This window comes from Carettochelys insculpta, chromosome 18, assembly GCF_033958435.1.
Source record: "Carettochelys insculpta isolate YL-2023 chromosome 18, ASM3395843v1, whole genome shotgun sequence".
Classification (NCBI taxonomy): Eukaryota; Metazoa; Chordata; order Testudines; family Carettochelyidae; genus Carettochelys; species Carettochelys insculpta.
In genome coordinates this window covers 20,719,405-20,746,788 of record NC_134154.1, presented here as the reverse complement: position 1 = coordinate 20,746,788, position 27,384 = coordinate 20,719,405, and the positions used below count along the sequence as shown (strand labels likewise).

At 53.3% G+C, this 27,384-nt stretch overlaps 1 protein-coding gene across 6 annotated transcripts in view; it reads right to left on the bottom strand.

Moving 5' to 3' along the window:
- LOC142022784 (transmembrane protein 132D-like) overlaps window positions 1-27,384 on the bottom strand; it is a 592,725-nt gene that overhangs the window by 349,553 nt on the left and 215,788 nt on the right. For 5 of the 6 annotated variants that reach the window (XM_075012989.1, XM_075012990.1, XM_075012992.1 and 2 more), the window contains one exon: window positions 774-920. The exons of the other annotated variant lie outside the window; for it this stretch is intronic. In XM_075012989.1, coding sequence (XP_074869090.1) covers window positions 774-920 — 147 coding nt within the window. The remainder of the gene's footprint in view (window positions 1-773; window positions 921-27,384) is intronic. 6 annotated transcript variants of the gene reach the window in all.

The window sequence follows — 27,384 nt, the reverse complement described above, 5'->3', positions numbered from 1 at the left end:
GGTTTGGCTTGCAGACAGTACAAACACAAGGAAATAATGTCAATGCTGTATCACAGCAGATAACTCACTGAAGGATTTGACCTCCTTTTTTCGTAACGCAAGTTTAATAGTAACAATTTCTGGCCAGTTAGTACCTTACTTACAAGCTCTTCCATGTTTGCCCACTTCCAGTGAATGAAGGATTAAACATTTACTCTTAAAAACGCTCAACAGTGACTAGAAGGTGAAACAACTGCAAAGCAATGATTGTTTTAGGAGTCAGTGTCCTACATGGGTTCTTACATCATATGGATTTAAGAAATGAATGACACTTCTCTGAATGCGGAATGAAAATTCACTAACAAGGATTGAAGCCTGGTCTCTGTTTCTTAATTCCTTCTGGAAAACTTAGCTTATAACTGAAGACTTTCATTAACAAGTCACTGGTATAATGCCTGGCCAGTTTAGAAGCAAAGAGTTTGAAAAAACAAAAATAGTTGGCTTAGCTAAATTCAGCCAGAAGAAGCAAGTCCTTTTAAACATTGCGAAATGAACATTTCCTGGTCATTTTCATTTCCTTTAGGCAATCAGAATGAACGTAGCGCACATCCAGTACTGTAAGCACAGTATTATAAACTGAAAACAGCATCAGCTTTTCTGTTGATACCTATACAATGCGTACCTAGAAACTATTAATAAAAAGTTTCATTAATAACATAGTGAAGCAGATACATCTGCTTTGAAAAAGCAAAATTATCTCATTTGTAAAAAGTAAATTACTGCAGATGACCTACCTGTTCTCAGAGGTACCAGATTTCCTCTGACAAACAATAACAGCTGGTGCATATTTCCCAGTATAATCCACACTCTCTCTAATGTCCCACACGTATGGGCTGCTGGCTCTTACACTGAAAATATTCACACCTTTCTTCACCTTTGCCCTAAGAGGAACAAGAGGATAGGTCAACAGTTAGATACAGAATTTCCTCTCCAAGCTGTTACAAAGATCTTCACTGTTTTCTCATTACTGGTCCTCTGTAGAGGCTACAGCTCATTAAAGATGGACCAGAATGTTAGGAGATAAAGGTATAATGGATTTAGACCTCCCCATAGTTTAAAGGAACATTGTCAAGATAACAGTGTTATTGATATATTGGTAAATACATTCGTATTTACATTTCTTCCCATAATACATTAGATCACTAAAACCAAAAGAGTTTTAAAGTTGTGTACCTTTTTTCATCATTTAAACTACTTTGATTTTAAGTTTCTTCATGTCATTTTGACAGTGAAACCGTACTACTCAGTTACACTCTTGGCCCTCATTGGCTCTACAGGCCCTGATCCTGTCAAATCTTATGCATATACGTATCTTTACACCCATGGGTTGTCCCATTTCAATGGGACTACTTACACGTGCAAAGTTAAGCAAGCACACCAATTACGCAGGTATGACTGTGGCTTCATATATCATGGTGAGGGGAGTGGTGAAGACTAGAAAGACTAGGCTAGAAAAAGGGACAGACACACTTCCTGGTTCTCATGCACTCGCTCAGGACTGAGCAAAATGGGGGCGGGCCCTCGGGGGGCGAGAAATATCCCAAGGGGACGCAGCACAATCAGCTGCTGAGTCTCAGGCTCACCCATTTCATTAAAAATGTTGAAATCTGTTACTGTTTTAATGCCTGTGGGTTCACATTTATACACCAATTAATAAAGTTTTTACATTCTACAGAATTATTTTCTTACATGTGCTGAAAGGGGTTTTCTTCATATGAATATAGGCAAAATTTCCATCAGTTTGGATGACAACAGACGGGCTGGGGGGCCCTGCTAATTGCAGGGATGAAAAATGGGGCCCGGTGTAAAAAGGTTTACTCACCCCTGCACCAGTCCACTTGGGCATGGGCTCTTCTCATTCCACTGGGAGTTTCCAGTGGTGTTGTATTTTGGTTTTCAGAGAGATTTTTTTTTTTTGTTTTAAATCAAAAACATTGTGGTCAAATGTCCCAACTCACAGGATGTCGCTAAAAATCCCATATCCAAAATGTAGTTAGTGCTCTAGCGAGTCCTTAATTAAGAAAGCAAAGGAATCTGAGTGATAACTTTTTGCAAACTTGGCAAGGTCACTAATGGTAAAAAGCATTACTGGCTCTGCCTCTCTACAAGATTTCCTGTGGAATCTTTTAAGAGTAGGGTGTCCTGACAAAGGAATAAGGGCACAGGCAGAGACATCTCTTTGGCAGGGTGAATTACAGTGACTGCTCAGGGCCCTGTACTTGGGGGGACCCTCACACGTCAATAAATTGGGAACCATGACCAATAGGAGCTGTGGGGGCAGCATGCAGAGCCCCATGCATGACCCTTCCTCCACATGGGAGCTGAAGGGGGGATGGGCCACTGCTTCAGGTAAGCACTGCCCAGACCCTGCAAGCCTGAGTCCTCCCACCATACTTCAACCCCCCTTCCCAGACCAATCTCCCTCCTGCCCTCTGAACCCTTCAAATCCAGTCTGGTGCACACTTCTGCACCCCAAGCCCTCATCCCCAACCTGAACCCAGAGCCTGCAGCCCAGCTACAGCCCCCTTCATGTGCCCCAACCCTGCTTCAGCCAAGCCCCACTCCTGCCCTCCGAATTCCATGGTCCCAGCACAGAGCACACTCTTGCATCCTGAACTCCTCCTTTCTGCCCTCACCAACCCCCTCCTGCACCCCAGTGCCCAATCTTGGGAGCATTCATGGTCCTCCATACAATTTTCATATGGACATGTCACCCTCAGGCCAGAAAGTTCCCTAGGTCCTTTCAATCACATCCAGAGTGCCACATGGCAGGAGGATTGCACAGTGGTCTGGGCAGCACTCAGGGCCAGCTGCCCCTCCCATTCTGGACCATACAGCAGCCCCCTCCACCGCCCTACCTTGCCCACAGTGAGTTTGTCTGCCCTGCTGTAAGCACCTCATAACACCTTATGAGGCACAGCAGGGTTACCCCATTGTGCAATGGGGGAAGTGATGAAGAGAAACAGTAGCATAGCTAATGCCACCCAGGAAATCTGTGGTAGTACAGAGACTTCAACCCTGATTTCCTGCATCCCATGCTTGTACCCTAGCTATTGGCCAGATCTTCTTTCCTCTCTAGAATGATACAAATTGAACCTCTCTAGTCCGGCACCCTTGGGATCTGACCAGTGCCAAGCCAGGGAATTTGCTGGACCACAGGAAGCCAATATTGTGTAGTAGCATTAGCAACACTTCCACTGCTTACTGGGCTCTTAGAAGACATTTGGGGTAAATTACAGCTAAACAGTTGCAAAGAATATTGAAAACCAGGACTGGTGGCTGGAAACAAACTTTTCGGATCCCTGGGAAACTTGACTACACCCATAATAAGTGGTTGTCTGGCTAACTAAAATCATGCCAGATTACGGATGTTGCCAGAGGAAAGAGTTCCGGATTCGAGAGGTTCAACATGTAGAAGCACTTAACAGCCACTGTTCACTGGGGTAAATGAGCACCCAAATTGCATAGAAACAGAAAATCAGGCCCAATATATTTTTAGCTCTATATCTGTGTTTGTGTGTATTTATAGATCAATATATGTGTGTGTGAGAAAGAAAGAGAGAATATATACACACACAAATAAAACATACACAAAGATACTCTTCTATGCATTTTGAGTATCTCTCAGAATACAAAAATATTTAATCTTGTCTGTGTAACAAATATGTTTTCAGTCACATGGTTAGAGAAACTAGTTAGAATTAAAGAAAGCGCAACTGCAGCACCAAGCCTATCAGCGACAGAAAGCGTGGCAGTGGAATAAAATGGCTTTGCAATTGGAATGTACCAAGCCCCTTTGTATCATCTTAGCACCAGTAGCGTAACTTCTCCTTTACCCACTACCAAAGCTGTGCAAAGATGCCTTAGTATGAATTAGAATCGGACCCAGTGTCTTTGTTCTGCTGCAGAAATGGCCACAGATTTAGAACAGAAGGAATTTTCTGTTCCCATATGAAAGCAATTTTAAAAGTACGAAAAACTACAGCTGCAACCATCTTCTCTCTCCTTTGTTATCTCCTAGCTGCATTTCTTCAAGAGCTAGTGTGGTGCAGCAAAGCAGCAGGATAGACACACAAACAGAAAGGTGATGTGAACTTGTTTACCCTTGACATTCACTTTTGATGTTTCAAAACAAACACAGGTTCTTTCATTCCTTCCTGGAATAATTGCACTCTGAGGATGGGGATTTCTTTAAAAGGGTTTTGATAAGGCCTAATTTAGTCACCTATCATAGACACTAAGCCTCTAATTTTACTGAAAACAATAATTGGACTCAATTGTTGTCTTATACATAATTAGACGTTACTAGCTTTTCCTAGCAAAGTCAGTTACACTGGCTCCTGTAATTACCACCAAAGCTTTGACACTGGCAAAAGCCAGTTTCAGTCATTTTCTCAGGGGTGTCTCAGTATTTTGTTTTCTAATATTGCACTGCAGAATTCTCTTCCCCCCAATTTATCTTGGTACTCAGACTTAATTATCAAGGACTGACCTTGAAGACATAAGGATAATATTAACCAAACATACATTATTTGCCAACAAACAGACTATAACTGAATATACTTGAAGTTTTTACAGGAGTGTTGTCAAACTTGTTTACTCCTTCCAAACCTTTTATTTGTTTCTGACTGCCCCGGTTACAAAGCAAGCTGTCTTTTACACCTCTGCACAGCCCCTCTTGAGCACACCCCTCAAGTGACAGACATCTCTTCCTACATCTCTGTGGGGGTAGGGGGTGGGAGGAAGACACAGTTCAATGACTTTTGGACTGGATCTCTGGGTTACAGCTTCCCTGTAACACAACAGGCCCAAAGGTATTTGACAGCCCTGCCCCCCAGAAAACTTCTCTCTGGGAGCTTGTGGAGCATTGTGGTTGACATAACCCAAAAACAACTTCTTCAAAACAGATGTACTGCTTCTTCACCCAGAGAGATATAAAAAGCAGGGAAATGGTCAAAACCACAAGAGTCTCTATTCATCTGTTCTCACTTACACTTTATCATTTCCTTGCTAGTCTTTGGTAAGTTCCAGGCTGAATGGGCTGGGAATAAAACCACTGTAGTGCCACATTTTCTTCCTATGGTGTGTCTACATTACTTTATTAACCTGCATGATTGACAGCCAAGTCTGAGCATCTAGGCCAGCCTAACCCAAGTGTGAGCATCCCCAATGCAACCCTGCTGCTGTGCTCTCTCTGTTTCTGCACACGCCCACGCGTATCTAGGAGTATTTTCCATTGTTCTTTAAGCAGAGATGCTCGAGAGTATTTTCCAAGTCAATTGTGGGAGAACTTCTGTCCATCCAAGAGACACATGGGAAGGCACTGTAGCACTATCAGCACTCAAGAGATTTTGCCTGAGTGCTCATTGCAAACTGGATATTTTACAGCCTGAGTTAAAATGGAGACTGAATTCTAATCCACACTGCCAGCTTGGTACACTAACTTGGTCCTAAAGCCCCATCTAGCCTGGATCAGAGATTTTTTTTGTGTGGGTGGTTGGTGGGCTTTTGTCAATACCAGGTAAAGAGCCCAGGCTAACTGTGTAGTGAAGATGTAGAGACTCCCATGCAACAGGTGTTCCCAGCTCCACACTCCTCTGCAGGCAGGAGCCTTAAATAGTTTAGTGCCACCTTGATCTGAGACAAAATAAACCTCTGAACGTGCCTCAAAAAAGACAGGTGGGTGTTTCCACTCTTGCTCTCTTAAGGACACTTGATACACTACCTGGTATATGCTCCATCAATATTACATTTCCTGTTTACCCCCGACAAACCTCCTTTGATTTAACTCCATGGAGACTGGCAAAAAAATCAAGCAATTAAACTGAGGTAAATGTGATTTTAAAAAAATACAGGTATTTCCTTGACTCTCCACAATGTCTTACACTTCTCAGCATGTCAGTCTGAGGAAAGACTCAGGGACCGCGTGACAAGTACATTTAGTTGCTCTCTCCAGACTTCATAGCCCTGGTCTACAGCACTATTTAATCAAAGAAAAGCAGCTTTCGTCAGCTTAATTATGTCAGTATCTGTACTACAGCTTTGCCCCCACCAATGTAAGTGCTCTACTACACCAGCTTAATAATTACACCTCCATGAAAGACTTTTGAGGATGTAGTTAGGGCAACCTGTTAGTTACATTGGCTGCAGGCAGTCATTCTTGTCACTTCCATGGCTCCACCCTAGAGCTGTGAAATTGACAAAAATGCTGGGCTACCATCCAGTGGGTGGTAGGCTGTGTTCCCTGTAAATGGTGTGCTTGTGCAGCCACTTGGGGAAGATTCAAATTCTGCTAGGCTGATCAGCAGAGCACCCACAGCTAAGTTTTTGTTTTTTCTGAAGATGCACACTTGCACATACTTCGGTGCACATACAAAAGTTTATTTTGCACATGAATGGAAAATAATCTGCTCATGGACAGAAAAAATTAGAGGGAACATTGGGGAGGGGGGCCTCCATCCAGAGTACAGCTGCCCCTGGGGTTACTCACTTCCAGCTAGGTTGCACCCATATTGCTTCCCGTCTGGAGCCTGGCTGGCCCCAAATTCCTTGCTCCCAGCCCAGCTACTGCCCTAACTTCTTGCTCTGAACTTGGCCAGGCCAGCCTGGCTCCCAGCTCCCCACTGCCACCTGCCCTGCTGCCTGGAGCCCTGGTACTTCCCAGCCGCTCCTACCTCCCCATCCCTACTACTGGGAGCTTATCTCTCCCACTCTGACTCTCAGCTCCATGCTTCCCACCAATTTTGTTGCATTTCTTTTTTCATGAAAAACCAATACATAATTGTGAAAACATTTAAAAGCAGGTTTTTTCAAAATTCCCTAGGTAATTAGCATTTTCCTGATACTTTAATGTATGAAAATGGAGAAAACTGCCCAACAGGTTTCATCAATGTGCAGGGAAGAAAAATCCAACCCAAGCATTTCTGAATGGTTACAGCTACACTACAGTGATCCTTCAGAAGAAGTTCTTCTGGACAATCTCTTTTGGAAAAAAACTTCTTTCAAAAGAGCACATCCACACACAAAAAAGTAGATTTAAAAAATCAATGCACTCTTTTGATAGAGATCATCCACACAGCCCCTGATCTTTTGAAAGAAGGGACCAGGGATCGAAAAATCTGGTGCTATGAGGACTGCTCTTTTGACAAACAGTCTCCTGGGTGTCTACGCATGTTTATTCCTGAAAGAATCTTTTGGGAAAAGGCACTCTTCCTCAACTGGGAGAGGAAGAGGTCTACTGGTAAAAGTGCTGTGTTCTTCCTATTTCATATTGAAAGAAGACATTTTGTGTGTAGATGCTACATGGGATTTTTTGAAAGAACCCTGGCTTTTTCAAAAAAACTCACTAGTGAAGACATAGACAACAGGAGAGAATGAAAGAAAGAGAGAGAGAGTAACCAAGAAAAAGAATCCCCCTACTTCTCAGCTCTGCATGTTCAATACCATTCAGTCAGGAAAAGTTCCTACCATTTATCCATACTGTAAATTTTTCTAAGGTTTAAACCATGGTTTACTTTATAAACACTACAGCAGATTATTAAGTGCTGGACTACAGCTATGAGAGCTTTCTGGAGCTTACAAATCTCCACAAATCAGCCCATGTAAGCAATGGGTTTGGGAGAATTCACCCACTGAAAACCTGTCAGTTCTGGCAGAGTGCAGGACAACATGCGCAAGAGAGAAAAAAGGTGCAGAGGGAACTCCCTGAATTGAAACATCACACCTGAAATCAAACATGTTTTCCTAAGTGCGTAAAGATAGTGATTTCCCTGTTCCATCTCACAACCCACTAAACACCATGTTTAGTCCAGTGATTAAACGAGGCTTCAAATCATGCAATTAAAATGCAGGAGATGCCCCTTTTCATTTATCAAAATGTCTGGTTTAACATCTCCCAGTTTTCTTTGTAGTTTACAACCAGTTAGCACTTAGCTTTCAGCCTATGTCATTACCGCAGGCTGGTAATGGCTGTGAAATTGTTACTTAAGTGTTATATAAAATGGAACAGCTGGCTGGTGAAAAACAACGGTGTTAGAGCACGAGTGCCACTAAGTGCCACCGTACAGTGTCAACACAGCCCTGGGTCTGAAACACCAATAAGTAAATAAATAAGTGAATAAATAAATAACAGAAAAAGAATATAGGGTCCAAAGTTAGCAAAGGGAGACCAACGACTTGTACTTGAAGGAATTGCTGATATTTTTATTCTGGGCAGGACTGTCCTGTCCTTAACCCCTGAAGGGAGTCTGCCTGCAACATGCTGATGCCATGCAACTACCCGCTCACCTCCCCCTGTAAAAAAAACCCACCAAGCCAACTGCAAAAGCATTTCTAAAAAAGGATGTTTCAAATGTGTGAAATTGATTTGGTTTTCTATTACTGCAGGTGCTCAAGGCAAAGACATGGAGAAATCTTTCCTGGGAAAGGAAGCTATATTCACCCGTTTACAGAGAGCTTGTTAACAGCTGTGCTTCCACAAGCTGTTGCCTTGTTAGGGGTGCAAGGGACAAATGTGCATATGCTGGAGAATGAGGATAGATTTTCAAATGTGCAAGGAACCCACCTCCCATTGGCTTTTAGCTGGTGTCCAGTTTCCCTTTGTGCCATTGATTATGAGCCCTGTTATTCAGAACCACTTAACGAATCAAGAAGTCTGGGGTCTTATCTGTTGCACTTTTTATTGCTCACACTGTGCAGGGCATTGTATTGAACTGTCCAAAGCAGGATCCTCACACTTCAGGTATTCCCTTGCTTTGCAGTGGGAGCAGGAGGCACATGAATGAGGGGCCTTTACCAATCTAGTCACCCAGCAGTCTGATTGGCTTGTTTGCCAAACCAGCAGGCACCAGTTTGACTGGCCCCTTTGAAACAGCCAACAGGCTAGATGGGGAAGGGACAAGGGTGAGGTTGTGACCCAGCTAAAAGGAAAGGCTGTGCTAGTGCAGGGAATGTGGCAGAAGGAACGCAATGCTGCTGAAGGCTGGGAGGAATGCGTCTTCCAGAGATCATTTGCATGAGAATGCAAAGGTGTGCATGTGTGATACCTTTTCAGGCAAAGCCTAATGGGTAGCAAATAAGCCATGAGATTTGGTCTATTGTAAACATGTAGTTGTAAAATCACAATTTAAGCTGACACTTAGTGAGGGAGTTGTGAGATCTCCCCAATGCTCTGGGTTGTTGTGGGGGCAGTCACCATAGCTGCATAAGACATTGATTACACAGGGCTCCCTGGTTTAAAGCATTGTAGAAAAGAAGGAAGATAGTGGTTGAAGTAGTTTGCTGAGTGCCTTGGCTATATACCTATAAGGTTGGCTTGATTAATCCCCGCCACCTGTTAAAAGATACAGCTGGATACCAGGATGGTTGTGAAACCCCCCACTAGCAGTATTAAGAGCTGAAATCACAGAATGGCAGCTGAGGCCATGCAGAGCTGAAATCACAGGGTTCTGCCTCAGGGTGATCCCAAGCAGTGGGCTTGGGATGATGGCAACCAGTGGGAGGAGTGGCAGACAACAGCAACTGGCAGGTGGCCAGTAGGAGGAGCGGTGGATGACAGTGGGTGGCTGGTGGCAGCAAGGGGAGGCTGCAGACAAGTGGACAGCTAGTACTGCCCTGGTGATGTATCTGTGGCCTTTGGGCTTGGGACTGCACCGCAGAAGGTACACCCTGTAACTGTGTGTGGGGTAAAGGACCAAGAGCCCCAGCAAGAGACTTGGTTCTACTGCATATGGGGATGGTATCTTGGTAAAGGGCTTTGTCTCTTCTTTGCGTAGATATACTGCATCCATCACTGTAACCTTGGGGTCTTGGGGTAGGTTATGGTCATTAAACAAGCCATTTCTATCTCAGACTCTGTGCTTGCGAGGTGGGGAGAACCGCCTTACAGGCACCCAGCATGGGGGTGAAATTGTCCCAGACCACTGGGTGGGGGCTCGAGCCAGCTGGTTGTATCTGTGACAGGAAAACCCCACAGGAGTTGAACCCGGCCCTTCTGGCAGGCATCTGGCATTAAGAGAAGGGTTACATAAGTGGGGGTTCGTCTGGGATTTCTTTTGCTGGGTAGTACCCCTCGCAAGCACACATATATATATAACATTGTAAGGGGCAGTTCTGTTGTTGCAGGATAAGTTAAAGTTTATACCATGGCTGCCGTATGCTAGAAGACTGGTGTGAGGAGTTGAGTATCGATCCTAGAAATCGTCTGTTAGTTTTAGGGATACCTGAGGGTCTGGAAGATGGCCCAATTGAGGCCCTTCTAACAAAAGCCTTTGATTCTCTAACGAGGTGTCGCATATGGGGGCGTAGATCTCAAGTAGACAACAAAGCATTTGTGGTGCTAGGTGAACTGCCAGTAGCTGTGGACTCTTTGCAGATCCCAAGTGAGATAAAGATTCCCACTGGCACCTTGAAAGTTGTGATCGCCAAGGCCTTTGCAACAGGCCCCGCTTTACATGCCGGATTTGAGGAGAAGATGACAGCCTTCTCGGCACAGGAAGGAACCACTATGGCAGATGTGTCGAGTCTACTGAGTGCTGAACCATCGGCCCCTGGCCCTTCTATAGATGTATGGGCCAAAGCTTGGGGACAAGCACTGGAGAAGGTCCTGTGACCTCATCATGAGTCTAGTTCATACCGTAAGTTACGCTTATTTTCTGGTGGTGCAGTCCCAATATCAGGGGAAGAAGCGTTTGAACCCTGGTTAGAACATACCACTGAAATGCTCCGGGAGTGGGCAATACCTGAAGCCGAGAAGAGAAGGCGACTGATAGAGAGTCTCTGGGGTCCCACGCCGGATGTCATTCGCACGGTGAAGCTGGGTAATTTGGAGGCTAGTGCAAATGACTGCTTAGAAGCTCTCAATCATGCTTGTGGGAGGATTGACGATTCGGAGGAAGTTTATTGCAAGTTCCCGAATACCAGACAACAGAGGGGCGAAAAGCTGTCAACCTATGTTCAGAGGTTGGAGAAAGTACTGCAGAGAGTTGTCTTGCATGGAGCCATCGCAGCAGAGCAAACGGATTGAACTCGAGTACCCCAAATTGTGAGGGGAGTGCAATACCAGCACCCAATCCTATTCTACCTTCAGTTAAGAGAATGACTGGTGGCCCCACCCAGCTATTTGCGATTGATTAGAGAGCTCTGAGAAGAGGAAGAAAGGCAGGCCACTAGTAAGAGTTACGGCACTCAACCGTCCAAACAGGGTGGTACAGCCCTCTCACAACCCCCCAAAACACTGATGGTGAACAGTGGAGAGGAGCTCACCCAGAAGGTGCAAGACCTGATGGTGCAGGTGGACGAACTGAGGGGCGCTGTAGGTTCAGCCCAGGCAACAGCGAGTGGTGAACAGCTAGCAGCAGCGGTCCATAAGACGGGGCTCAGGACCGCTACTTCTACAGGTTGGCCAAGTATAGGATCATTCTTATGCTACAAATGTGGTCAGGAAGGACACGCTGCAGCAAGATGTCGAAATAGAGAAAATCCAACACTAGTGTACCAAAAGCTGAGGGTCACCTGGGAAAAGTCGGGAAATGGCTACAGGGTTTGGGGAAAGGAGCCGCCCACACCCTCGGGAATTGAAGGCTCCCTTAGAAGAGACAAAGCCCTTTACCAAGATACCATCCCCATATGCAGTAGAACCAAGTCTCTTGCTGGGGCTCTTGGTCCTTTACCCCACACACAGTTACAGGGTGTACCTTCTGCGGTGCAGTCCCAAGCCCAAAGGCCACAGATACATCACCAGAGCAGTACTAGCTGTCCACTTGTCTGCAGCCTCCACTTGCTGCCACCAGCATCTGCAGCTCCTCCTACCAGCCACCTGCCAGTCACTGTCATCCACCACTCCTCCCACCAGCCAGCCACCATCATCCACTGCTCCTCCTACCAGCTGCCCTCATCCCAACACCACTGCTTGGGGAATCACCCTGAGGCAGAACCCTGTGACTTCAGCTCCTAATGGCTCTCGTGTAGTTTCACAACCACCCTAGCATCCAGCTCTATCTTTCAACAGGTGGGGAGGGTTAGTCAAGCCAGTCTTACAGCTATACAACCAAGGCATAGGCAGGGCCAAGACACTGAACAAACTGACTCAAACAGTACCCCTCCCCTTCTTCTTTACAATGCTTTAAACCAGGGAGCCCTGTGTAATAAATGTCTTATGCAGCTATGGCGACTGCCCTGTCCCCCACAACAACCCAGAGCATTGGGGAGATCTCACAACTCCCTCACTAAGTGTCAGCTTAAATTGTGATTTTACAACTACATTTTTACAATAGACCAAATCTCATGGCTTACTTGCTACCCATTAGGCTTTGCCTGAACAGGTATCACACATGCACACCTTTGCATTCTCATGCAAATGATCTCTGGAGCTGTGTCTACACGTGCATGCTACTTCGAAGTAGCGGCACTAACTTCGAAATAGCGCCCGTCGTGGCTACACGCGTCGGGCGCTATTTCGAAGTTAACTTCGACGTTAGGCGGCGAGACGTCGAAGTCACTAACCTCATGAGGGGATCGGAATAGTGCCCTACTTCGACGTTCAACGTCGAAGTAGGGACGGTGTAGACGATCCACGTCCCGCAACGTCGAAATTGTGGGGTCCTCCATGGCAGCCATCAGCTGGGGGGTTGAGAGACGCTGTCTCTCCAGCCCGTGCGGGGCTCTATGGTCACCGTGTGCAGCAGCCCTTAGCCCACGGCTTCTGGCTGCTGCTGCTGCAGCGGGGGATTCATGCTGCATGCACAGGGTCTGCAACTCGTTGTCGGCTCTGTGGATCTTGTGGTGTTTAGTGCAACTGTGTCTGGGAGGGGCCCTTTAAGGGAGCAGCTGGCTGTTGAGTCCGCCCTGTGACCCTGTCTGCAGCTGTGCCTGGCACCCTTATTTCGATGTGTGCTACTGTGGCGTGTAGACGTTCCCTCGCTGCGCCTATTTCGATGTGGTGCTGCGCAACGTCGATGTTGAACATCGACGTTGCCAGCCCTGGAGGACGTGTAGACGTTATTCATCGAAATAGCCTATTTCGATGTCGCCACATCGAAATAGGCTACTTCGATGTAGGCTTCACGTGTAGACGTAGCCTGGGAGACACATTCCTCCCAGCCTCAGTATCACACCTGCAGCCCTTTGCATTCTCGTGCAGATGACCTCTGGGAGACTCATTCCTCCCAGCCTTCAGCAGCACTGCGTTCTCCTGCTCCCCATTCCCCACACTACCAAAGACAGGGGAACTGCTGCTGCCCCCCACTTGAGCAGCCCACCTCCTCATCCAGCAGCTGCTGCATCCTCACCCCCCAGGAAAGGTAAGGGGCTTCTGAAAGCGGCGGTTGGGCCCCCTCCACAGGCCTCCTCCTGTGGAGTGGCCTGGGAGGGGTGAGTTTGGGCAGAGCCCTTCCTTTCCACCGGGGCTCCAGAGGGGTGGCTGCATAACCAGGGGTGGGGTGTTAGGGTGTGCCCCTGCCCCACCCCTACAGCCACACTCCCCCTTACTGCCCCCCCACCCACACCCAGCCGCCGCTGGGGGCCCCTCCTCCACCTAGGCCCCCTTCTAACCAGCTGCCCCTTCCTTCTCCCCCTGGTTTCCTGAGGGCTCTGCAGCAGCTGCTGTGGGCCGCCCCCCGCACCCTCAGGCGCACGTGGGCACCCCCTTCCCCCATCCCCCCACCATTTCCCCCAGGTTGGCTGTGCCCACGCCCCCTCCCACCCCCCTTTATTTTTCACTTCACCTAAGTGCCTGAGCCCCACCCCCCCCACCACACACGCATAAACTTTACTCCCTCACATCCCAGTGCAGAAAAGGAGCCATCTTACCATCTTGTGCTGGGAGCAGCGGCCATCTTAGGTCTCACCTTCCCCTGACCTCACTGCCCTTGCTCTGCCCTTCCCCCACCTGACTGGGTCCTCAGCCTGGCCGGTGGGGGAGGGGCAGCCACGCCTCCACCCTTCATTCCACTCCACTCTCCTCCCCTCCCCCGCTCTCTCTTAAAGGCCCCACGCCCAACAAACTTCCCCCATCTTACAAACCCACCACCATGACCCCCACACGCACCGGAGGGTCATCCAGTGACCCCCTCCTCCCCTCGTCTTCCACTGTCACCCCTCCCACCCCCGAAACGGCGGCCCACTCATCCAGGGCCGCCCAAGACTCTGCCGCCATGTCGGCTGAGGGCGCGGGCACAGGCTCCAGGGTTCCCACCACCTCCGCCGCGGCGTCCTCCAGCAACCTGGCGCCGAACCCACCCCCCCAAAAGGGCAGGAAGGGCCAGGGGAAAAGGAAGGGAAAGAGCCCTGCCCGGAAGGCTAAACCCCCCGCGGTGGGGACTCTCCCCCCGGCTGCCCAAGCATTCGCTGCAGCCTCCCCTTCTCCCCCTCCCCCTGCTCCCTCCACCACCCTTGGGGGCCCCGACATCTCGGCCCCCAGGTTGTATGCCCAGGCGGCGGCCGCCGCCCCGCACCCTGCTCCTTCCGCCTCCGCCAGGACTACCATCCCCGACGGTCGCGGCCCCTTCCCCGCGCTCACCAGGAGGCACGGGGTCCGCTGCCTCCTGGTGGCTGCCTCGCCCCACGTGGAAACCTACGTGCGGGCGCTGGCACGGGTGCTGGGGTCCGCGGCCGTGGTGGCGGCCTCCCGGATGTTCGGGAAGATCGTCTTCTTCCTGGCTTCGGAGGCCGCCGCCCAGGAGGCGGTGGAGAGGGGCCTGGCGGTTGGGGGCGTGCACGTGCCCCTGGAGCCGCTGGAAGACCTGGGCGTGCGGGTGGTGTTCTCGTCCGTCCCGCCCTTCCTTCCCAACATCGCCCTTCTGCCTTTCCTCACCGCCCTGGGCCGGCCTTTGACGGTCCTGAGTCCCCTCCCCCTAGGCTGCAAAGACCCCGCCCTCCGGCACGTGCTCTCATTCCGCCAGCAGGCCCGAGTGCAAGTGCCGCCGGTGGCAGCACAGGGCGGGGTGGCCCAGGAGGGAACTATATACTGGTGCCCTATCAAGGGGCCCAGTACCGGGCCTTCTACACCCTGGGGGAGTCCCGGTGCTTTGGGTGCCGGGCGGCGGGGCATGTCCGGAGGGATTGCCCCCTGGCCCGGCACGAAGAAGAGGAGCCCGGGACCTCCTCCAACCAGGGGGGCGTCAGCCACGAGACCGGCGGCGCCCCGACCGCGACAGGCCCTGGGACCGCCCCTCCTCTTTTAGGCCCGGACGGATCCATCACCGCTCAGGCGTCGGAGGGCACCCGGCAGCATGGTGCCGGGAGAGAAGAAGCGGATGCCGGCGCCCGAGCGGGCACAAAAGCCGGGCCCGTGGAGGAGAGGGAGGCAGGGCCGGCGGCAGGACCAAAAGAGGGCCCACCCCAGGGCGGGTCGCCCCTCTCCCTCGCCGCCCCACCCCCCTCCTCCCTCCCTCCCTCCTTGTCGGCCCTATCCCCTGGCCCCTCCTCCTCTAGTGCCCAGCCCGCCTCCTCGGAGGGCTGGGTATTGGTGGGGGGGAAAAGGAAAAAAGGGGGTGCGCGTGTCCGGCACCCCACCCCGCTGGAGGACGGGGTGGAGGTGCCGCGCAAGGCACCCAAGAGATCCGCCAGCCCCGCTCCACCCGCCGAACCCCCGGCTACCAACCACCTGCCGGGGGCGACGGAGGTTGCCGCCGCAGCGGCCGAGGAAATTAACACCCCCTCGGCCCCGGAGCCAGAAACAAAAGAGGCCGAGACAGCCCTCCCTGTGCCTGCGTCCTCCTCGGACACCCCTCCGGCCGCTACCCAGGCGGCTGTAATGGAGAGCTCGGAGGAGGTGGCTCCCAGCCTCGCCCTCCTCTCGCAGGAGGTCGAGGCCCTGGGCCTCACCCCGGTGGCCTGGACATGTAAGGCCTGCTATTAGGGGCCTGTGGGCTGCCTATGGACTCTCCCTCACCCCTCCCACTTTCCCCCACCCCTCCCACCAGCGATCCCTCAATTGCCACCTCCTTCTGCCCTGAGCTGTCCCAAGGGGCAACCCCTCCCTCAACTAGAGACGACCCCCCGGCGGAGGTTGGCCAGCCCCCGGATGCCCCAGGGGAATTAGGGCTCCCCTTGCCCCCCTCCTTCGTCCCCGCAACTGAAAACGCCGATACCCTCTCCCCCGACCTGCCGGCGCCTCCCGCTGAGAGTGCCGGCACCTCAACCTCTACCCCGCCATTGCCTGAGGAAGCCCCACTCCTGGAGACCTCCTTGGCCCGTGTTTCCGCCCTTGCTCCCACCTTGGCCTCACTGCTTGCCACCCCCGCCATACCCCTTCCCGGCCAATGCCCCGCTCCAGAACCCGCAATCCCCCCCACTCTAAACCCTCTCCTTCCTCCTCCCCCCCCACTCCCTCCTTTCCCTCCCCCCCATGACCCCTCTCTTCCCCCACTGATCTCTACATCCCCTGCCCCCATCCCTCCCCCTCCTTTTTACCCCTGCCCACTCATACCTGCCCCCGAGGTCGTAACCCCTCAGGAGGCCCCTCTTGCACTGCCCTCTCCCAGTACTTCCAGGGCTGCTCTCCCCCCGCCGCCCTCATCCCTCCCAAACTCAGACCCCAGTCCCTACCCCAACCTCTTCTCTGGCCGGGGGGCCCAAAAGAACGCGAGGCCGACGGGTTCTCAAGACCCCGAGACCTTGGCACCCCACGCGCTGGCGGGCGAGATGCGCCAGTTCTTGGAGGACGTTCGCGGCTCCGAGAACAAGGTTACTCTCGCCCTCCAGCGCTGGGGAGACTTTCACTCTGCCCTGGAGTCCGCGAGGGCCCTTCTGAGGGAGGGCAAGGGGACTGGGAAGAGGGACGCCGCGGTCTACCAACGGGCCCGTGGCTTCCGTGACGCCCTCGTCACCTTTGGCGTGGCTCACGGCTTGCTGCGTGGCCCCACGGGAACCGCCGGCGCTCTCTCTGGCAAGGATCCTCCCCAGCCCTCCAAATGGCGCCGTTCATCCTTGCCACACTAAACGTCAGGGGCTGCGGGTCGGGTCTCCGCAGGTGCCGAGTGCTCTCCTTCCTCCGAGAGGGCGGGTACTCGGTCACCTTTCTACAGGAGACCCACACTACTCCGGCCGCCGAAGCCAAGTGGCGGTTGGAGTGGGGAGACGGGGTCCACTTTAGTCATCTCTCGGCCCAGCGGGCCAGGGTAGCGACCCTGTTCTCCCCAGACCTGCAGCCCGAGGTGCTGGGGAGCGTCGAGGTCGTGCCGGGCCGCCTGCTGTATCTCCGGGTGCGGGTGGAGGGGCTGCCTCTTCACCTTGTCAACATCTACGCCCCGACACTCGGCCCAGAGAGAACCCCCTTCTTCTGGCAGGCGGCGGCCTTCCTCGACACCATCGATCCTCGCGAGTGCCTGGTCCTCGGCGGGGATTTCAACTTCACCCTCGAGGAGCGGGACCGCACGGGGACCGAGAAGTGCCAGGCCGCTGCGGACGTCCTCAGGGAGCTCATTAACCGTCGCTCCCTGGTGGACGTCTGGCGCAGCCACCACCTGGACGAGGACGCCGGTTTCACCTACGTCCGGGTGGTGGGCCATAAATCTGCACACTCCCGGTTGGACCGCATTTACATCTCGCGGCACCATCTCTCCCAGGCCCACGCCTCCAGCGTACGGCCGGCCCCCTTCTCGGACCACCATCTGGTGGCCGTGAAGGCTTCCCTCTCGCCGGGGAAGCGGGGGTCGGCCTACTGGCATTTTAACAACAGCCTGCTGGAGGACGTGGGCTTCGTGGCGTCCTTCCGGGAGTTCTGGCTGGCCTGGCGCGAGCAGCGGCACGCCTTTCCCTCGGCACGGCGGTGGTGGGACCTGGGAAAGGTGCGCGCGCGGCTCTTCTGCCGCGACTATACTCGGGGGGCCAGCTGGCGGTGGGATGAGTTGATAGGGCAGCTGGAACGGGAGGTCCTTCAGCTGGAGAGGCGTCTAGCCGCCAGCCCCGGAGATCCATCCCTCTGCGGCACGTACCAGGAGAAGCGGGACGAGCTCAGGACCCTCGACGCCCATCGGGCACAGGGGGCCTTGGTGAGGTCGCGAATCCAACTCCTCCGGGAGATGGACCACGGCTCCCGCTTCTTCTACGCCCTGGAGAAAAAGAGGGGCGCCCAAAAACATATCCTCTGCCTTCTGGCGGAGGATGGCACCCCTCTTACGGATCCGGTGGAGATGCGCGAGAGGGCTCGCGCCTTCTACGCCGCTCTTTCCTCCCCGGATCCGACTGACGCCGACGCCCGCAGGGCGCTCTGGGACCAACTCCCGTTGGTCAGCAGGGACGACCGGGACCGGCTGGAGCTTCCTCTCACTCTGGCCGAGCTCTCGGAAGCCCTCCGTCTCATGCCCACCAATAAATCCCCGGGCATGGACGGGCTGACCGTGGAGTTTTACCGCGTGTTTTGGGATGTCCTCGGCCCAGACCTGCTCGGCGTCTGGGCCGAGGCCCTGCAAAGCGGGGTGCTCCCCCTCTCGTGCAGGCGTGCAGTCCTCAGCCTGCTACCCAAGAAGGGGGACCCCCGCGACCTCAAGAACTGGTGTCCCATCTTGCTCCTCAGCACGGACTACAAGATCATTGCGAAAGCCATCTCCTGTCGCTTGGGGTCCGTGCTGCAGGACGTGGTCCACCCCGACCAGACCTACACCGTCCCGGGCCGCACCATCTTGCAGAATTTGTCCCTGGTCCGGGATCTCTTAGAGCTTGGGCGTAGGGATGGCCTGTCGTTCGCCCTCCTGTCCCTGGACCAGGAGAAGGCGTTCGACAGGGTGGACCACGGGTATCTCCTGGGCACCCTGCAGGCCTTCGGCTTCGGACCCCGCTTCGTCGGGTTTCTCTGGGTGCTGTACGCTGCCTCGGAGCGTATGGTCAAGCTCAACTGGACCCTGACCGCTCCGGTCAGCTTCGGACAGGAAGTACGACAAGGCTGCCCGCTCTCAGGACAGCTGTACGCTCTGGCCATCGAGCCCTTCCTCTGCCTCCTTCGGCGAAGGTTGACGGGGTTGGCGCTTCCAGAGGCAGGGCTGCGGCTAGTCCTGTCGGCGTACTAGGGTCGGAGACCACCTGGACTACGAGCGGGGGGACTGGATGGAGGCCCCGGCGCTCGCCCGGCGCATGGGGCTCTCCGACCTACGCTCCCCCCGTCTCGTACTCCGGGAGGTGAAGGCTGCCCTGCCCTCCACCGCTCACAGTTACCTCGGCCGGGTCCTGCGAGAGGGTGCACCCCGCCCCCCTCCCACTTCTAGTCCTCCGGACCTCTTCGTGGGCCCCCGGCTTCGCGATCCTGCCCGCCCCCCTCCCCCCCATCACCTCAGCCGGCTGCACACTTTCCAGCCGGTCCCCTTCCGAACCGCACCACGACACCTTCTGTACGCGCTCGTGCTTCACACGCTCCACTTCCCCACCCTCGTGTCCCACCCCAATCACAAATGGCGGGACCTCTTGCCGTCATCGGAGGGTGGGGAGCCCCGGTGGGCCGGCCTCTACTCCACCTTGGTCCCGCGGCCCGCCGGGGACATCAGCTGGAGAATCCTCCATGGAGCGGTGAGCACGGGCGCGTACCTGGCGCGGTTCACCCCCATCCCGGACACCTGTACCTTTTGCGGCACGAGGGAGAACCTGGCGCACATCTACATTGAGTGCGCCAGGCTGCAGCCCCTCTTCCAGCTCCTCCAGAACCTCCCCTTGAGGTTCTGGCTGCACTTCTCCCCACACCTTCTCATCCTCTCACACCCTATCCGTGGCCCCACAAAGTCACGGGACTTCCTCGTCAGCCTCCTCCTGGCCACGGCCAAAATGGCCATTTACAAAACCAGGGAGAGGAGGCTGGCAGGGGGGGTGACCTGCGACTGTGGGGCCTAGTTCCGTTCCTCCCTCCGCTCACGAATCCGAGCAGAGTTCCTCTGGGCGGCGTCCACCAACTCCCTGGATGCCTTTGAGGAATGGTGGGCGCTGTCCGGGGTCCTCTGCTCGGTGTCCCCCTCTGGCTCCCTCATTTTAAACCTTTGACCCTCACTCCCGCTCCTGGTTTTTCTTTCGTTGTCCCCCGTATTTACTTGGAACCGGGCTGTTTTTAATGGGTCCCCTCTCATCGTGAGAGGGGCCTTGTAGCCGTGGGCAGGCTATGCCTGCCCACTCCCCCGGCATCCAATAGGTACATCCTCCCCCCCAGCCAAGAATTTGACGTCCCAGGAAAACACTCTTTCGATTATAACATCCACATGAATTCCCCTCTAATGGCCTGAGAAAGCTCACTATGGCTTCCACAAGTCTGTGCCAGATGTATTACATCCTTCCCATCTACTCCAGGTGCCTCATAAGTTAGTCTATTTATGGGCTTTATGACTCTATGGCTACGTCTACACGTGAACGTTACATCGAAATAGCTTATTTCGATGAATAACGTCTACACTTTCCCCAGAGCTGTTGCCGTTCACATTCAACATTGACGTTGGGCAGCACCACATCGAAGTAGGCGCTGCAGGGGAGCATCTACATGCCAAAGCGGCCCACATCGAAATCAGGGTGCCAGGAACAGCTGCAGACAGGGTGACAGGGCGAACTAGCACTTCCGGGGCAACAGCTAGGCGCTCCCTTAAAGGGCCCCTCCCAGACACACACAGCCTGCACAGCATGCGGTCTGCAGAGCCATAGGCACGCACACCTTGGGCGACGCAGTCACAGACCCCCAGCAGCAGCAGCAGCAGCAGCAGCCAGAGGTCCACCCAGCCGCCCCTGTAGGAGCAGTGCTCGCCCTGCTCGATGCCATGCAGGAGGCAGCTGATCTCATCCTAGCCACAGAGGAGGAGCTGCCCGCAGGGGAGGAGGAAGCAACCCCAAACCCTGCAGCCCCCCGCCCTCCCCACCACACACGCCGTTGGCTGTGGAGCTACCCCACGAGCACCAACTGGTGGGAGTGGCTGGTGCTCGGAGAGTGGGACGACGACCGCTGGCTCCAGAACTTTCGGATGAGTGGGCAGACATTTCTGGAGATATGCCAGTGGCTCACCCCCGCACTGAGGCACCAGGACACCGCCATGCAGCGTGCCCTCAGTGTGGAGAAATGGGTCGGCATCGCTGTCTGGAAGCTGGCCACTCCAGACAGCTACCGATCCGTGGGACAGCAGTTTGGCGTCGGCAAGGCCACCGTCGGGGCTGTCCTCATGGAGGTAAGAGGACCCACGTGGGGAGGGGGAGGCAGACCTGGCAGGGGAGGGGAGCGTTGGCAGGGGAGGGCCACACACACCCTGCACACCCCTCATTGGTGCTCTCCCATGTGCTTCCCCTGCAGGTTGTCCACGCCATCAACGCCCTGCTCCTCCATAGGCTCGTGCGGCTTGGGGACCCAGATGCCGCCATCGCGGGGTTTGCCACCCTGGGCTTACCCAATTGCTTCGGGGCTCTGGATGGGACCCAAATCCCCATCCGTGCCCCGGAGCACAGTGGAGGACACTACTTAAACAGGAAGGGCTACCACTCAGTGGTCCTTTAGGCCTTGGTGGACAGCCGGGGCCACTTCCTGGACATATATGTGGGCTGGCCTGGCAGCACCCACGACGTCCAGGTATTCCGGAATTCGGGCCTGTGCTGCCGGCAGGAGGCGGGGACCTACATCCCCCAGTGGGAGATCCCTGTGGGGGACACCACCATGCCCCTCTGCGTCATCGCAGACGCGGCATACCCCTCCAGCCCTGGCTCATGCACCCTTACACGGGCCACCTGTCAGCCAGCCAGGAGCGCTTCAACATGCACCTGAACCATGTGCGCCAGGTGGTGGAGCGCTCATTTGGCCGCCTCAAAGGGCGCTGGAGGTGTCTCCTCACCTGCCTGGATGCGGGCCCCACCAACATCCCCCAGATTGTGGGCGCGTAAAGCGCCCTCCACAACCTTGTCAAGAGCAAGGGGGAGGCATTCTTTCAGGGCTGGGCTGTGGAGGCTGGCAGGGCCGATGTGCAGCCACCCACTGCCCCCAGTCGCCAGGTGGACCCCGAAGGGACCCGGGTCCGGGAGGCCCTGCGGGCCCAGTTTGACAAGGTCGCAGGGTGAACGCTGGCAGGCCCCCCACTGCACCCTCCCATCCTCCACAACACTCCCTGCCCCTACACCCACACCACAGAGCACCCAAGAGCACACACCCCCAACTTTTCTTGTAAATAAAAACAGACATGTTGTTCGTCAAACCAGAATATATGTTGAACTCTTATTATTATTACCATAACTATTTACAGGCAAAATAAATATTATATATATATGTATTATAAATAAGGTAAGATGACAGGAAAAAAAGGGGAAGACAAGGAAGGGGAGAACTATTTACATTGGGGGGCAGGTATCATCATAACAACATAACAGGGGTCTAATACAAACTATTTACAAAAGATGATAAGTGAGGGAGATATATACAAAGGAGGGGGGGGGGGCCACGTCCTGGGCCCCACACCCCCTAATGTCCAGCGCTGGGGGTGGGCAGCCGCGACCCGCGCCTCGGCCTCAGCCCTCACCGGGGCTGGCTGGGGGCCGGGCGAACTGGGAGATAAGGCCAGTGGATGTCAGCTGGCCCCAGGTCCCCCTCAGCGGAAGGGCCCTCAGTGGCGGATGGCGGTGCGACGGCGGGTGGAGGAGCGGGTGGAGCGGCAGGTGGAGCAGGCAGGGTGGGCAGAGTGGCGGCCGGCATGGCATGGGGGGCCAGGTTGTCTGCGACACGTTCGAACGTGAGCATAAAGGCCCCCCATGCCTCCTGGTGCCAGGCCAGCGTCCGCTCCTGGAGGTCGAGGCTCCGCTCCTTCACCCGCAGGCGCTGCTCGGAGACCTCCAGCTGCCGACGGAGGATCGCGAGCAGCTGGGGGTCCGTCGCCATCCAGCAGTGCTGGCTCTGCCATCGTCCCCGCCCTGGGGCCGGTCGGTGGTCTGCTGAGGAGCTGGCCTGGACTGATGGCCCCGGTGGGCTCTCCGGGACCACTGACACCACGCCGGCACTCTCCAGTCCTTCCGATGGTGCAGCTGTGGAACACAGGGGGGAAAGAAGAGTGGAGACAGCCGTTAGTGTGAGACCCGAGCCGTGGCCCTTGTCCCCCCACCCCTCTGCTGCTGGTTCCCCATCCCCGTCCACGGGAGATGCTGCTGCTGATGGGTGTCCCACCCCCTCCCCCCGGGGGACCCTAGGTTCCACTCCCCCCATCCCCAGGGATGGGGCATGGCACTGTCTTGCTGGCGGGGCAGGGGCTGATGCACTCCTGTGAGGGACATGCCACTTCTGTCCTTGGGGCCATGGTCATCTGGGCATGTGGAGGGCCCTGGTCATGTCTGTTACCCCGCCCCTCAACCCCAGGGGTGTGCACCGGGGGGGTACATACCTGATGGTCCACTCCCATGGTCGGGGGACACCCGATGGGCGGACGCCCTGCTGGAGCTCCGGGACGGCAGCGCGATCTGGAGCCTCCCGTCGCTGGAGGAGGACTCCCTCTCCTCCTCCTCCTCCGGTGCCCCAGGGGTGGGCTCCTGGGGGGGCTACTGGGGTGCGGGGCTTACCTCCGGGGTGGACTCTGCCTCCGGGGCCTGCTGGGGCTCGTCGGCCGAGGTATCAAGAGTGGCTGGAGGGGAGGAGGTGTGCTGGGGGCCCAGGATGTCCCTGAGCTCCCTGTAAAAGGGTCAAGTGACGGGAGCGGCCCCAGATCGGCTGGCTGCATCCCGGGCCTGGGCGTAACCCTGACGTGGTCAGGAGCGTGGGCAGGGTGACCCCGGGCAGCCAGGCCCTCGGCCAGGCGAGCGAACGCATCCGCATTCCGCCTCTTGCTCCCCATTACCTGGAGCACCTCCTCCTCGCTCCAGAGCCCCAGCAGGTCCCGAAGCTCGGCCTCCGTCCAGGAGGAGCCCCGCTGCCACTTCCCAGCCTGGCTGCTGGGCTGGGAGCCCTGGCTCCCCTTGGGGGGGTGCCCTGGGGGTGCTGGCGGGCGGCCATCGCAGCGGGGGGAAGGTGGCTGCAGGGGGCGTGCAGGCTGGCCGTGTGGCTGGGCTGCCGCCTGCACGCTCTCTCAGCTTCCTGCACATGAAGGCAGGGGGCAGGGACCTTTAAGGGGCCGCTGCACGCGGCGACCATCGAGCTCAGGGGCTGGAGAGAGCATCTCTCAACCCCTCAGCTGATGGCCGCCATGGTGGACCCCGCTATTTTGATGTTGCGGCACGCGGATCATCTACTCGTGCCCTACTTCAACGTTCAACGTCGAAGTAGGGCGCTATTCCCATCTCCTGATGGGCATAGCGACTTTGACGTCTCGCTGCCTTACGTCGATTTCAACTTCGAAATAGCGCTCGCCACGTGTAGATGTGGTGCGTGCTATTTCGAAGTTGGCGCAGCTACTTCGAAGTAGCCGGAACGTGTAAACGCAGCTTTAATAAGATAGCTGAAGAAACGATGCCCTACTCGCTGAGCATAGGGAACACTACCAACAACAGGGGGGCACCTGCAGCTCCCTACCTAATGCACTTGGAAAGCTTGTAAGGTATTGTCAGATGCAAATATGCTCATGCTATGGCTACACTACAGAGGTAGCTTCTTATTTCAGAATAACAAAGCTGCACACAAGAATGCATTTTGATATAGCACCCAGCTATTTTGAAATAGTATGTCCAGGCCCACAGAGCTATTTCGAAATTGGGCGCCATTATGGCTTATTTTGAAATAGAGCTATTCCGTGTCTTAATTCAAAATAGCTGTTTCAAAATAGGCATTATTCCTCCTGCAGTGAGCTCTACTGATTTTGAAATAACGTGCCCACTATTTTGAACTTATTTTGAAATAGCATCTGCATAGTGTAGACATTCGCAAAGTTATTTCAAAATAATAGCCGTTATCTCAAAATAACTCTGGATTGTAGGCATAGCCTCAGAGTGCCAGATGAAGTCATCCTCTCCAATTTGCATCCTGCCAATGTCCAACATATGTACTTCAGATGTGGTCATCCTATCACATCACTATGGTACTGGCATGCTCATTTCTCACACCCTGCATTTTTCTGGAAGACATCTCATCTTCCCCAGCACTTGATTCTGAAGGTTGCAGAGTACTTCTCAGAACTGGGACCAGGGATCTTTTCAGGCACATGAATAAAGGCATGGCTGTTCTTTGACATAATTCTTCACACCCTTGCCAGTCATCTCTGTGCTCATTTTTCCCAACAGGTCCAGAGATCTGATTTAAAATCAAGGGGAAGAACAGAGCTTATGAATGCTGGCATCACTCAAATCCTGAGCTGTTTACCCAGCAATGACCTATTTCTTATCTTGCACTGAACGGCTAGCATCCAATGATGCTTGTACATAAAGGGCTTATTAAAACGTATAATAAGGTGTTTAACCTGAAACACAACCAGATTGCTTGAAGATTAGTAATGAAAATATTTGTCATTACATTAGCACCACTTAAGCAGAGTTTCTCAAGTTGGATTTTTTTTTCCCCAGTAACAGAGCTGACACTGAAATGTAGAACCAGACCTCTGAACAAAAACCCAGCAAACAATACAATAGCACTGAGATGGAAAAGAAGCTCAAAGAGCGCCAGACAGAGAAGGTAGGTGGGTCCAGGACAACGCCAAGTGAAGGATTCACTGTGAAGTCAGAAACAAGAGGGTAAGTGATGGCTTGCAGGTTCCTTTACAGTCTCCACACACTAAGGTCTCTTAACAGTCTCATGAACCCACCCTCGGCGTGCAACTTCTCTCTGTGCTTTACTGTGCTGCTCCTAATAGTTAAAGTGTTCAAAGGACTAGGATCCATTTCTATAAGGGACCACCTGTTTCCTCATCCTGACTGATAGGGGCTAAGGGTGAGTCTCTCAGAAGCTGGCGTATTCTCAGTGTGTGGCTACCTACCACAGGAGGAGGCTGAGTACAGCCATTTCTGAAGACCTAGCTCTTTCACAAGCCTAATATCAACAGCAGTGGACTAGACTGGCTATGTTCCTACCACAGGTAGAACTGATCACATTAGCCATGCTAATCAATAATGCAATATGTGGTTGGAAAGTGTGCTGTTCTCTTGGTATTTGTCCTTTTAATTATATATCTGACCTCTTAAACAATATGGTAATGGGAACTTTATACAGTAAACTGTATCATATCCGGCAGCCCTGGGACTGGGAGGTTGTCAGATATTCAAATATTCTGGACAATAGAGAGGTATACCTAGCTGTGCATCACACTAAAGAAAAACAGGATTAGATATGAAGAAACAAACACAAATGTATGCAGAGTTCTTTGTTTACCAACAACAGAAGTATTGTACATGGTGAACTTATACTGTATTTTCTGCATTTCTTTCCATTTAATTTCACTAGACTGTACTTATGGAAAACGTAACTGAAAATTTACTTATGGTGAAAATGCCGGTTATTTGAGGGCTCTGGATTTTAGAACGCCAGATATGAAAGAGTTACTGTACATTCTTAAGGATAAATTCAGTTTGATTTATCCCCGCTGTTTTGCTTGTAGGTGGAAATTTGGAACAGAATGTGGTCCTCACACAGTTATATGTCTTTGCATAGAAATCACATAAAAATGCCTCTTTGGTGTGAAACCAGGCAGTGCTCCACAGGTTTATGTGAGTTTCACATTAAGATTTTGGATTTATTTGCATTTTAAGGATAAGCCTTGAAAAGCACAAAAGCCATGCAGGTCAGGAGAGATGAGCCTCTGAAAAGTGAAATCAGTGAAGAGGATTTTCCTACTAGGAACTACCCAGCACGTTTGAGAGTCTTCCCATGGGCATGCAAGGCTGTTTCCTTGCAGTACCCCTTTGTATGAATACAATGGGACATCCTGAACAGAATGAAACCTGCTGCACCTCTGAAAATCAAACCATTTCTTGGGCAGAACCTTCACACAGATTCAGGAATCTAATGTCTGGAATCCAGGCTGAAAAAATGTGACCATTAATTTTAGATCCGTTGTGGTTCAGTTTCAAAATGCAGGTTGAACCTCTCTCATCCGGAACTCTCTTGTCCAGCAACATCTGTGATTCAGCATGCTTTTAGTTAGCCTGATGACTACTTATCATGGGTGTGGCCAAGGTTCCCATGGTCTCATAAAGTTTGTTTACAGCCACCAGTCCTGGCTGTCAGAGTTCTGGGCTGTTATGTAGCTGTAATTCACCCCTAAATGTCTTCTAAGAGCCCAGTAAGCAGTGGAAGTGTTGGCAATGTGCTAGACAATATTGACCTCCCGTGGTCTGCCAAATTCTCTTGTCTGGCACCTGTCAGGTCCTGAGAGTGCCAGACTAGAGATGTTTAACCTGCAGTACGATTTGGACTTCAGGACTCTGTGCAATGAGTTGGCTTGTACAGTTGTTTTCAGAGAGGATGCCACAAAGTTTGTCCCGGTTAAACTAATAGCTTTGTTG